We start from the raw sequence: 13,297 nt of genomic DNA, 5'->3' as shown, positions 1-13,297 counted from the left end.
TCAGACCGAAACCAAGTTGGGCTAAGTACCCCGTTGGGGAATATTTTTGTTTTTTCTTGCCTCAGTTAATTCCGGATGTCAGAAAAAGTGAATAATTGTATTTCTTGTGGGAAACAGATACCGCATAGGGATTACCATTCTCTTTGTATTCCTTGTTTGGGACCTGAGCACGACGTAGTTGGGTGTCGCTTTTGTGCTAGGTTTAATAAGTGCACCATTAAACATAGGTTAGATTGCGCTAGGCTTATCTTCGGTAAGCGGTGTAATTATAATATGCCGTCGGATCCTCCGACGCCCGCTAAGAAGCGCAAAGACAAATCTTTAAAGTCCAGACAAGATGAGTCGTCCGTTCCGGACGCCGGCTCTTTAGAAACTACGGTGGAATCTGTGGATCCAGCCGAGGTTTCAGTTGAGTCTCAGGGGGAGGCTTTAATTTTGCAGGATGTGGCCTCTCAGGAGTCAGGTCAGGCTGAGGGGCCTCTCAGGTTGCTGTTCTCCCTTCCTTGCCTAAGGTGGTTAGGCCTTCTCCTTCTGTCTCTAAGGCTCCTTCTAAAGGCAGGCCTGGTTTGCCTTCCACGGGTGTCAGTCCTAGTTCTGCAGGTTCTGTGCCTAAAAAACACATGCTTAAAATGGCAGAAGATTTGATTTCTTTAATCAGAGGTTCTATGCCCCCTCCTGATAAGAGGCCTAGGGTGGAGCCAGAGGTGGAAAGTTTAGAGCAGGCTTCAGATTACTCAGAGTCTTGGCTGAAGACATTCTGGATTTTCCTCCTTATTCTGATTCAGGCAGAGGATTCCACTCCTTCTGCTTCTCCTCCAGAGGATTTTTCTTTTTCAGAAACCCTGCATTCCATGAGGGAACATTTTAAATGGGAAGGTCAGGATTTCTCAGATTCCCGAAAGAGGCTTAGGGAATTTTTGTTTTTACCACAACATAGGCCCTTGGCTATACCTCCTGTTTTGGATGTTGTTCAAGACGTTTTTTCCGAGGCTTCCCTTAATCCAGACTCTCTGCCTCCTGCACCAGTTAAGCCAGACAGGTATTACAGAGTGCCTGAGGCTCATAAATATCTGTATAAGAGTCCAAGGGCTGACCCAGAAACTATTAGCCAGGGACCTAAGGGTGTCAGGGCTTCTGTTGTAAAGAATCCAGTTCCTATTGATAAAGATGCTAGAGCTTTGGATAGATGGGGTAAGAAAGTGTATACCTCTTCCACTTTAGCAATGAGGGCTTTGAATTGCCAGTTTCATATGTTGAAGTATCAGAACTTTCTTCTTACTCAACTAAAATCTAAAGTGGATGCTTTAGCAGAGGGCATAGAGTGTAAAGAATTACAGGATTTGGTACATGCCTCTGAACAGGTGGGTAAGCATTCTTTGCAGTGTGGTTTCGATGCTTTACAGGCTTCTTCCAGGGTGGCTGCCACTGGTTCAGTTATTCGCAGGCACGCCTGGCTTAAGGATCAGTATTTGTCAGAGCATGTTAAAACTAGAATTTTGGATGCTCCTTTACAGTCTGAAGTTTTGTTTGGTTCTCCTGTGGAATCTGTCTTGAAGAAAATGGAAGACAAGGCTAAGTCTATGCAGACTGTTAAAGATTTTTTGCAGGTGCAGCCTCCTAAGTTTAGCAGGAGTTGGCCTACTAAGGGATGGGCTTATCCTTCTTCTGATTCACAGTCTAGGGGTAGATCTAGACGTGGTAGGAGCAGAGCTCAGAGTACTTTCAGGCCTAGGACGTGGAGTTCACCTGCACAATCTACAGGTGAGGGCAGGGGCCAGTCCTTTCGTAAACAGGCCCAATGACCTGCATTTTCAGCTGCCAGATTCTTCCTGTCTGGCAGCTCCTTTGGGAGGAAAGTTGGCACTCTTCAAGCAAAACTGGCTTTTAGTCACCCAGGACAAATGGGTGTTGGACATTATAGACCGAGGCTACAAGTTTTATTTCCATACATTGCCTCCTTTCAAAGGCATGCCAGACGTTCCTCCTCAGCAAAGGGTAGAGGCTCACAAGCAAATTTCCTTACTTCTTCAAATGGGGGCTATACAGCAGGTCCCTCTGTCAGAAGTGGGCCTAGGATTTTATTCTCGCCTGTTTCTAGTACCAAAGAAAGGAAACACTTGGAGACCAATTTTGGATTTATCTATTCTCAACACATACCTAGACATTCCAAAATTCAAAATGTTGACGTTGCAACAACTTCTACCTCTGTTGGGCAAAGATCACTGGATGGTAACTCTGGATCTCAAAGAGGCTTATCTTCATGTTCCTATCAGGCCCAGTTGCAGGAGGTACCTGCGTTTTCTGGCTGGGACTTTACATTATCAGTTCTCTGCATTGCCCTTTGGCTTATCTACTGCACCCAGGGTGTTCACAAAGGTTCTGGCTCCAGTGATGGCCTTCTTACAGTTAAGAGGAATACAGATTTATCCTTATTTGGATGATTGCCTGATTCTTGCTCAAGACAAGTACGAACTTCTTCATCATCTACAGTATGTGATGGCAGTGTTAAGGTGCCTAGGGTATTCTGTGAACGAAACAAAGTCCAGTCTAGTACCCTCTCAGGAAATGTGCTTTCTGGGTGTGAGACTGAATACAGCTTCCCAGATGGCCTTTTTGACTCCGGACAAGCAAAAGAACCTTACTCTTTACTTCCATCAATTGTCTCTATGGTCCAGGCTGACTGCAAGGACAGTCCTTCAAGCCTTGGGGTTCATGGCATCTTGTATTCTGGTGCTTCCCAATGCCAAACTGCATATGAGGAAGCTACAATGGTATCTCAAAAATGTATGGACACAACACTGCCAAGATCTGGACACTGTCATTCAAATAATACCTTGCATTCAAAAGGAATTTTTGTGGTGGGCTCAGGAATGTCACCTAAACAAGGGACTCTCTGTGACCCGACCAGAGGCGAGTCAGATTTTAACGACAGATGCCTCGGACAAGGCTTGGGGAGCACACCTCAATGGAAAATGGGTGCAAGACACGTGGCCTGCCAGACTTCAACATTTACATATCAACTTGAAGGAGATGTTAGCAGTCCAATTTGCATTAATGGCTTTCAAGGATTTACTTCACCCAGGGCAAGTGTTGATTCTAACAGACAACACAACTGTCATGTGGTACATCAACAAGCAAGGGGGAACCCATTCGTACCCTCTTTGCAGGCAAGCAATGATTTTGTGGGAGACTGCTCTCAGTTTACACCTCAATCTTCAGGCAAGATTTCTACCAGGAGCACAGAACTCCTTAGCAGATGTTTTGAGCAGACAGGTAGTGGATCCCCACGAGTAGAAATTGGATCCTCATGTATTTCGAAAATTGACAGTGATATGGGGAACTCCAGACAATAGATCTGTTCACTTCTCCACTAAATTTCCAGTTGCCAAAGTTTTGCACAAAAATGTTTCATCCCACAGCTTGGAAAGTGGATGCTCTGTCATTCAGTTGGAGCAATCTTCACGTCTATGCCTTTCCGCCTCTGCCTCTCCTCCCCAAGGTACTCTTGAAAGTCAGACAAGACCAGCCTTCCATGATACTAATAGCTCCAGATTGGCCTCGACAGCACTGGTACCCTCTGCTGAGGAGTTTAGTACGGGAGCCTCCATGGCCTTTGCCTTCGATTCCGCACCTTTTGTCACAGGAGGGCAATCATTTCCTCAATGTCAGGATTCAGTCCCTGCATCTAATAGCCTGGCATATTCTGTTCTAGAACCTGGAGGGTCGCAGCTTCCACAACAAGTTTTGAATGTTATTTTGGTGGCCAGTAGGCCTAGTACAAGGAAAGTTTATGCTGATAAATGGAGGAGATTTTTAATTTGGCGCAAAACAAAGGGCTTTGATGTTTCCAGGCCTGATTTAAGTGTTTCTCTTCAATATCTTACAGAATTATTAGACAAGGGTTTGTCTTTCTCCTCTATAAAAGTTCATGCTGCAGCCATTTCTGCTCACTATGACTGTGACCCTCCATTTTTCTCTCATCCTTTGTTTAAGCAATTTCTTAGAGGGGCAAAGAACATAAGACCCCCACGTAGAGCTCCTACTCCTGCCTGGGATCTCAATTTTGTGTTGGAAAAACTTACTTTACCTCCTTTTGAACCTGCAGCTACTGCTGAGTTAAAGTTTTGTCTTGGAAGACTGCTTTTTTGTTGGCCATTACGTCTGCTAGAAGGGTTTCTGAATTACAGGCTCTTATGGCAGTTGAACCCTTCCTAATTTTTCATAAGGATAGTGTATCTCTGCGTACTAATCCTACTTTTATGCCTAAAGTGGTTTCAAATGTGGCCTTGAACCAATCAATTCATTTGCCTACTTTTTATGCAGATCCCCAAAATAAAGGGGAGAAAATTGTGCACACTTTGGATATTCACAGGCAGTTGCCTTATTATTTGAGCAGGACTAAAGGGTTCAGACAGTCTCAGCAGTTGTTTGTTTCTTTTGCTTTGGGTTCTCAGGGGAAACCTGTTTCAAAACAAACTATTTCTAAGTGGATTGGCTTTTGTATTGCTTTTTGTTATTCTCATCATGGTAAGGAGATTCCGGCTGGAATCAGACCTCACTCCACTAGAGCTACTGCCACTTCTACAGCTTTTTTAAGGGGAGTAGCTACTAAAGACATTTTGGAAGCAGCTACTTGGAGTTCAGTGCATACTTTTTCTAAACATTACCACCTTCCTCTTTATTCCAAATCTAGGGCTGGATTTGCCACTGCAATCTTACAGGGCATTTTGGCAGCTCCCAATGCTTTATGATTTTGCCAGCCTCCCTTTACCTCTGCTTTGGGATTCTACCCATATGTAAGGACTGCAGCAATGTGAGATGAAGAACATAGTACAGTTTTGTACCTACCATAAATGTAGATGTTCGAAGATCCACATTGCTGCAGTCAATTCATCCCTCCTTCCCCTCTGTAGTTTGGAATGGTTGTATGGTTTGGGTGGTAGCTGTTATTTGTACATGCCTTTTGGGAAGTATTCTATTTTTGGCTGTGGCCTTTCTTTTTAGGGCCTTCTGACATCTGGGGCAAGAAAAGACTGAGGATATGACGTCAGTCATGCGCTTTAATATCCTGACGCTCTGATGTCAGATCTGAGCGCCCATGACCGACGTCAGCCTAATACTTTGGTATTCGGGCCGACCGAGGACAGCGGATTACCCATATGTAAGGACTGCAGCAATGTGGATCTTCGAACATCTACATTTATGGTAGGTACAAAACTGTACTTTTGTGCCCTTGTAGTGCTCCGTTTTATCTTTCTTATAAAATAAATTGTTCGTGCAAGTTTTCATTATCTTTGATTCTTTTTTTGTCTTTCTTTCATGCTTGTTTCTCTTAGTTTACCTTCACTATTATCTCTGCATCTTATAGCTCCGAATATCCTTCTCTGGAATCCCGGTTCTGATACCATGTTGCTCGTCTAGTCGGGATACAATAGACTAGACTTCATGGGTTCTGTTCAGACATTTTATTATGTGCGAACACATCAGGATTCAGGGTCAATTACTTTTAAAGTAAAGGAAATGACAAAAGATTTCTGTATTAAGGCCTAATGAGAAAAATAAAAAAAAAATGTCCTTCATGTTCTTTACTGAGTAATTTTCAATGTGTCACATGAATTAGTACAGCTAAAGGAAACTTTTTTTTTTTTCTTTAGGCTGTTAATGGGAGATGAGCGTGTCAAAAATGGTCTAAATTTTATGTATGAGGCTCCTGCAGGAGTGAAAAAAGGTATGTATTTTCTTTTTTCCTAATAATTGACATTGCCAGACTTTAATATTTTAGTGTGCATTTTGATCTGGAGTCTTTGTAAAGCTGAAACACATTGATTCTTGTTTTATATGCTACTTTTATGTAAAGTTATGACCCATGTAATGTTTCGTTTTAGGAGGTACAGCAAAACTATTAAGTATATTTCAAAATCTTGTGTTTATGCTATGTCTTGATGGATTAGGCAAAGCCACTTAGGCTGAAATATTCAAATAAATATGCTTCTCCATTTGGAGTAGATGATTCTTTATATTGAGAATGGATTATTCCATTTATCTGTATTTGAGCAAGAGACAGAATTATGTGATCTGTAAATGCTCATCCCCACAGTGTGTTTATTTTAGAGTGGAAAGGTGAAGTCATATTGCATGTCTTGGCTGAAATGACCAGGCTTTGGCTTGTGAATGTAAACGAGGATTTTGTCTGTGTTGCAAAGAATCACGCATCTGTAAACACCACCCTCCTATGCCTCCAAGCTTGTGTGTGTGTTTATATATGTATATATATATATATATATATATATAACACACACACAAAATTACTACTACTTGCTTGAGCAGGCGTTATATTTATGCATTCTGATAGACATGTTCTTTTATCCCATCTTCTTTCTGGTCTCCTTGATGGCAGCAAATGCTTTATGTACCACTTTTCTGGCATCCTAATAGACCATGCAACTGCTGTTCTGCATTTGCCCAGCGGACATTAGTATGAAAACTTCCTGGTAGTGCATTTTTTCCTTCTCATCCAATGCCCTTATAATGACTTTGATCTCTAAAATAGCTTTAATGGTAGTTTTATGGTACTGAACAAAAAAGAAAACCACACCCCCAAGTAGAATCAATCCAAAACCATTTATTATGGCAAATGTGGAGACAAGGAATTCAAGAAAGAAGCTGGAAGAGGCCTAGCACCGGCAAAAACACTGGTTTTAGCAGATAGCCCAGCCTTCTTCAGTTAATCTAACAAGCACTTGGCGGCATGTATATGTAAACTGGTGAGACAAAGTTAAAACCCATTTGAGGGGAAGCTGCTATAAATGAAACATTAAAATAAAATAAAAAAACTTCTAATGGTATATAAAACACATTAATTCTAATATTCATTTAGCCTTGGATAAAAAGGGCACCCAGTTGTGCAGTCCACATATGCTCTCTATCTGAATTTTATCAAGATGTATATTATCAGCTCAAGTTCATTTTGTCAGTTGCTATAAAAGTAAATCTAGCACACTTAAAGTGTGCTTATATAAAGTATTAGATATAAGTTTACATTGAAAGTCACTTAAATGTGCCCCCAATACATTTTTTAAAGATATTGATGTTTTGTCTGTGTAAAAGGCATCCACAAACAAAACACCATATTAATAATTCAAGAAGTACTACAAGTAATCAGATGTTTTAATTGGTATTACTTTCTAAAATTTGCATTAGAAAAGTACTTGGTACTAAGTCCTTAGGACAAAACCTACAATTCCCACATAGGAAGGAACCCACATTCTGTTGCCCAATAATATGCACTGAGGAAAGTAACTTTGCAAGGAGCTCACTCTTCCTACCTAAAATCTGCCTTCCAGTTTTGCACCTACAATGAGAGACTACACGTTAGGCAAAAGGTCCTCCAAAACTTTGTTACACAAAATGTCCCAATGTTTGTTTATAATATTCATAAACCACCCCATATTGTTACCAAAGGGGTCTTGTATTTTGATTTTACAGAACACTATTTATGTTGTATCAAGATGTTCCCGTCCTGAGCATCAGCTTCAGAACATGCCTTATGGCACATTTCTTGTATCTCTGTCTGTAAAATATGTTGGCTAAGATCATTTGCCAAAAAGTTATAATCCGTATGGTTAGAGCAAATTATTTTGACATGGCAAAACTGTGACTGTGTTTAATTTAAAAAAAAAAAGTTAAAAAATGCGGTAGGTGGCAACTGCTGATAGTTTTCAGAGACTTTATACAGAAGGGCTAGTTCTCAGTGCATAAGGGAAATGGACTGTGAACCAAAGGTTTTCAGTAAACTCCACCTCCCATTTGTTCACATTAAGATATTGAACAGATTCTTGTAGATCTAGAACAGCTGATTTCCAGATAAGCCAGCATACAAAAAAAATTTGCCATATTTCAGTTCTATATATAAACAAATTATGTGCAGTATCATTAATCATGCTTTCTTCAAAACATGCCATTAAAAGGCGTAATAGGGGCAAAAGAAGCCCAAATTGCTATTCCCCTTCCCTGGAAATAACACTGTGAACCAAGATAAAAAAACATTTTTGGTTAACTTGTATTCTGATAAACACGGCAAGAAAGTGTTCTAGCCTGGGACACATATATTGGGTCTCAAGCAAAACTGCAATGCTTCAAGCCCCGCCAATGATGGATGCTTGCATACAAAGCCCTCGCATCCAGGGTGCAAGAAAATAATTATCCTCCACCTGTATTTAATTCATTAAGTGTAAAGAAATTTGTAGAATTATTCAGCCGTGCTCTAATATAAGATAACAATGGAAAAATATGTTCTGCTAAAAAATCAGAGAGGGCTTCAGTAAGTTACCCTTTTCCAGTGACCATTTGTCTCTCAGTGGAGATCTAATGTCCTTGTTAATCTTTGGTAAGATGTAAAAACACTGTTTTATGGTACTGCCAAACAACTTACTTTCCCAGTTTCTAGAATAGTATAATTCACATTCCCTTGCCTGTCATGGCGCACTTTGGGGTGGGAAAAAGTTGCTACTCCTTAGGTATCATTTTAATTACTTGTAGATAAATGGATTTATACAACAAATACGTATATGTTCTGTATTTCTGTTGTATATGTTATAATTACCAATGTAACATCTGGAGGTGCAACACATAGTTCTATTTTTCTACATTCCTTGCGCAGAGTAGTGCATGTGAACCCATTGTGGTTTCTTAACCCTGCATTATATAGGTCATGAAAATAGACCATGGAATTTCAACATATGCAGTCTTAAAGTAACATGTAGTACACATCACTACTACTTTCATATGTTGGTCCTTCAGTATTCTGGCAGAAGTAGTCATATTCTGAACAGCAAATCAAAACCTGCTGTAATGGTCTGTATACAGTCCCCACCACCACTTTGTGGGCTTCATTCACCTCTCCCAGAACTCATTGGTCTGTTATGGTACAAGACAACTTACTTCAGTTGTGAATTTTGAAGCTTCTGTCAAGAGCACAGTTTGTCTGGCCTTTTCTCTAGCTTGCTTTGAAAGCTTGTAGCTCTGGGCTCTTAAGACTCTGTAGTCGAAGTGTTGTAGCTGAATCTGCACTATTTTCTATGCAGCTAAGATTATCCTTACTTTCTTTTGTATTTTAAATCATAATTTATGGATTCTTGAGTTATAAGAAAAGTGATACCTTTTCTGAGATGTAGCAGTGCTCGTGTATTCCTGAGGTCGTTAGAAGGGTTCTGTAGTAAGTTTTAGGAGTAAAATTGGAACCATAATAAAAGTTAAAAGGTTGCATTTGCCAGTGTAAATGTAGCAAGCTCGATTTTGATTGTTTTCAGTATTTTTAACTGAGAACAAAGCAAGATTTATGGGAAACACCTTCTTGAATAGCAAGTACAAAATGTTAATTTGTGAGGCAGAAATATTTCTCAAAGCAAAATCAAGGTTCTTTTAAGAGAAAACAGCACATTGGGTCTGGCCCAGAACTAAATAATGGCTGTTCAATTTATGAGATACTTAGAAGAATTGTTGTATTTCAACTTTTTCTGGAAAGTTTAAAAATTGGCAGTCTTCTGTAACAGAATTTACAGATTGTGTGCCACTTTGCAATATTAGTGCTTTTCAGTATTTTTGTTCGGAAACTTACTTATGAATATACACAGTGAAACTTTTTCACGTGGCATAAATAATAGTTTGCTTTCTTGGGGGTGGGTGTAGAAACATGCCTAGATATGAAACACATATTTTTTTTTTGCTTGTGAGAACTTTGAAGAAATGCCTGTTATGCAAATGTAAGTATTGCCTTGTTCTTTATTGCTATAAACATTCTCTTCTAAGCTGCTATGCTTCTGTTGTCAGAGAAGGCATGCTGGAATGTTAAGGTGGGTTCGGAACATTTGCATGGACAAATTATATGTGTTTTGCTTGGTAGATCCAAGCAAAGTGTCAAGAGCAGCATCATGATATATGACGACTTTCACTTGACCTGACAAAGGGCTCTTAATTGTATCTTTATGAAAATGTTGGCCTAATATGGCTACCGCTTAAAATTATTTAAGGTCCTGAAGCTTTTACTTGACTGGGTGTGTGCGAGGTTTTTTTTTTTTTAATACTTTGGGCATGGACTCAGTTTCCTATACATGGGCCAAACAACATCACATTGCTGTTTCCCCCATGTTCTCCATCCTCGTAACACTCACTGCAGTCCTTATGAATGACTGTCTTCTTGCTAAGCGATATTTAGTAGGTCATCTTAGTTCAAGTACCAGAATTTCCATGGTATCCACCATTGACTTCCAGTATGCACTAGATTTCTTTGCAGAAGTTTAGTATAGTCTGGACTTTTTCAACTTTGAGAAAACCAAGGCATTTTATCAGCCTGTTAAGTGCCTTGTAGAGATCCCTCTACAGCTTACTTTAGAGGTGTAAGCCGCAGATAGTCTTTACTACTTTTGGTGCTTCAGCAGTTTCTTCTCTTTAATAGTAACCATCAGCAATTTTTGGTACTTGCGTATTACGCAACCAGATTTTCAAGCTAAAAGTATTCGCTTGTGTTTTCCTTAAATAAACGGAATTAACGGTATTAAAACTAAATAACGTCTTTTCTATAAAATTTTTAATTTATAGTACTATTTAAACTTGAAAACACAGAGAAAAGAACATGTTAAAATAGCTTGACCCTTTTTTACCGCTATTTACGCATGCCAGTAAAGCATCTCTGTATGTGTTCCATTTATCGTGCTATACAAAAGTTGTCAAAGCTCTAGTCAACAGATTATTGAAAAGGCATATAGCTATTAACCGTCTGTAAGTAGATTGCTGTAGTCATAGTTTTGTGAAAAATGCGATTGTGGGATTTACCTAAGACAGATAAGGAGGCAATTCAGTTATTTCAACAGTATGGAATTATACACAGTTTTAAGGAATGCAGTTCAGGACATGAAATGAAATTATACTATGGAAAACAAATATTTTTGAAATGCAACTCTGCTAAATGCTACCAGCATATAGGAGTTCGGGAAGGTAACTTTTTTGAAGGAAGTAGAATTTCTTTTATAACTGCATTTTACCTGATTTTGGCCTAGCACTCAAGTGTGGGGTCATTTATTGCACTGTTGTGATTATTTTGCTGCTTGTGTATCTCTGCTACCTTTAAACTACAACAAAAAGAAAAAAAAAAAAAAATCTTGCTTTTTTCCCACTTTCTGAAAGTTAAGAAAGTTCAGTTACAGATATGCTGTTCTGAACTGTTTGGAAGTTTCTAGAAGGCCAGTGCTTGCTTGGGCTAAAGGGAAGTCTCTGTATTCACCAGTGGGAGTGGTTAACACTGAACAGCCTGCCTGTCCCTGGAGGAGTGGTTACTACCTAGAAGCTGTAGTTTTATTGGCCATTTTGGGTCAGTTCTAAACTCCTTGATCTCTCTTTCTTAAAACCCTACAACTCTCTTTTTGCGCGGTTTTGCACACTGAGCAGCGTCGCCTTAACAGGTTTAAACTATTCCAGGCTCCACAAAGTCTGCTCTTCACTTTTTCCCTTAGAACTGTTCAAACTCTCAAAGTAATCACTCTCTTCTCTTTCTAAAGCCCTGCTCAGCTCTTATAAGGAAACACTAACTAACTAAAGCACTACTCCCTCCTTGACTTCTCATAAGTATTAGACTCCCGATTGGTCCTTCCTGATCAAGTGAAAAATCAGTTCCCTTCCCTAATCTGATCAGTAAAAAAACAGTTCCCTATACTAATCTGCTATGTCCAAGGGTCAGTTTCAAGGTTACTCTCCAGTCCAGCTGGTGAATCTGGGAATTTTGAGGCAATGTTACAATTGCCTTATGTACACAGACAACCCTCTCCTCCTTCCAACAAACTCTAATACATGTGAGAGATGCAGTTACACAGCCAAACTGGAGGCAGAGCTCTCTCAACCCAAGACTGGCACAGTCAGTCAGGAGGAAAAGGTAACCACCCACACCACAAATCTAGTCTCACACAGACCTATTGCATCTGCATACCCAACACATAAACACACAAAAACATACTCGGAGGCTCTAAATAAAAATCTGCCTAAACAGCAAAAACCTCCTAAGCAGATATCCAAGCAACAGCCACCCCACAACAATACCCACAAATCACATATCTCACAAAATCAGTGTGCCTCACAGTCACATCCCTTAAGGCCAAACAACACACCAAATACACTTGTTATAGGGGACTCTATTGTCCGGCACACTGACGTCCCGCTCACCAGACTGAACAAGGAGAAGGTCACTGTAAGCTGCCTGTCGGGTGCCAGGATCCGCCACATAACGCAAGCACTCGGGTCACTCCAAAGCAAGTACAAGTATGACTCCGTCATTGTCCATGCTGGTGTGAATGACCTGAGACGTACCTCCCTGGACTACATGAAAAGAGACATAGAGGAGCACTCTGACCATGTAACCCAGGCTGGTATGACCCTGACCTTGAGTAGCATCTTGCCCTCACCAAGAATGATGCCACAGTATAAAGACAAAATGATCAGTTTCAACAATTGGCTAAAGTATTGGTGTCATTCAAAGGGGATCCAGTGTCTGTCAGCCTGGGATGACATGCTCAACAAGCCACGTTGCTTCGCTAGGGACGGCTTGCACCTGTCACCCTTAGGCTTTCATATACTGGCCAAGGCTCTTGCCACCCCCATAGTGCCTTTTTTAGGCAAGGCTCAAAGGACAAACCCACCTCCATAGACAACCCAAAGATAAAAAAAACTAAAGGTGATGCTACTCAATGCCAGAAGTCTAAACCTTAAGATGCACGCACTCGAGACTCTCCTCAGTATGGAGAAAATCGATGTCTGTGCAGTAACAGAAACCTGGTTCAAGGCTCCTGAGAGCAGCCCAGCACTACCAGGTTATAACTCTTACCATGCGTTTCTGCCGCAAAACTCGGACCGAAGCACAAAAGGAGGGGGGAGTATCTATATTCATCAAAGATACCTACACCTCCAGGTTAGTGGCACTGCACGAAGCATCTGAAACCATCCATGTGCAACTAACAGCGGGCAAAACTGCCTTTCAGTTTGTAGCCTGCTACAGAACACCCTCCCTATTACAGGAACCCCACTTGGCATTCCTGAGAACACTGGAGAATATGAAGGTCTCTCCAAACACTATGTTATTGGGTGACTTCTACTACCCAAACATTGACTGGGAAAACTACTCAAGCCCAAACACCCTCGCCCAATGGTTCCTTGAATTTATAAACTCTAACGCAATGGAACAACTGGTCACCACTCCCACAAGAGGGAACAACATATTGGACCTAGTCATCACCAACATGGGGACTCTATGTTC

General features: G+C 40.6%; 1 protein-coding gene across 1 annotated transcript in view; it reads left to right on the top strand.

Annotated features, from left to right (window-relative positions):
• The window catches only part of CIR1 (corepressor interacting with RBPJ, CIR1), an 823,643-nt gene that overhangs the window by 99,371 nt on the left and 710,975 nt on the right, over nucleotides 1-13,297 (top strand). Inside the window, exon 3 of the mRNA XM_044075555.1 lies at nucleotides 5,655-5,728. Within this exon, the coding sequence (XP_043931490.1) occupies nucleotides 5,655-5,728 (74 nt within the window). The remainder of the gene's footprint in view (nucleotides 1-5,654; nucleotides 5,729-13,297) is intronic.

Source organism: Protopterus annectens, chromosome 6.part1 (genome assembly GCF_019279795.1).
Source record: "Protopterus annectens isolate FY-2018-M chromosome 6.part1, PAN1.0, whole genome shotgun sequence".
Taxonomy (NCBI): domain Eukaryota; kingdom Metazoa; phylum Chordata; order Ceratodontiformes; family Protopteridae; genus Protopterus; species Protopterus annectens.
The sequence above is the reverse complement of the archived record's forward strand: the minus strand, read 5'-3'. Positions and strand labels throughout refer to the sequence as shown.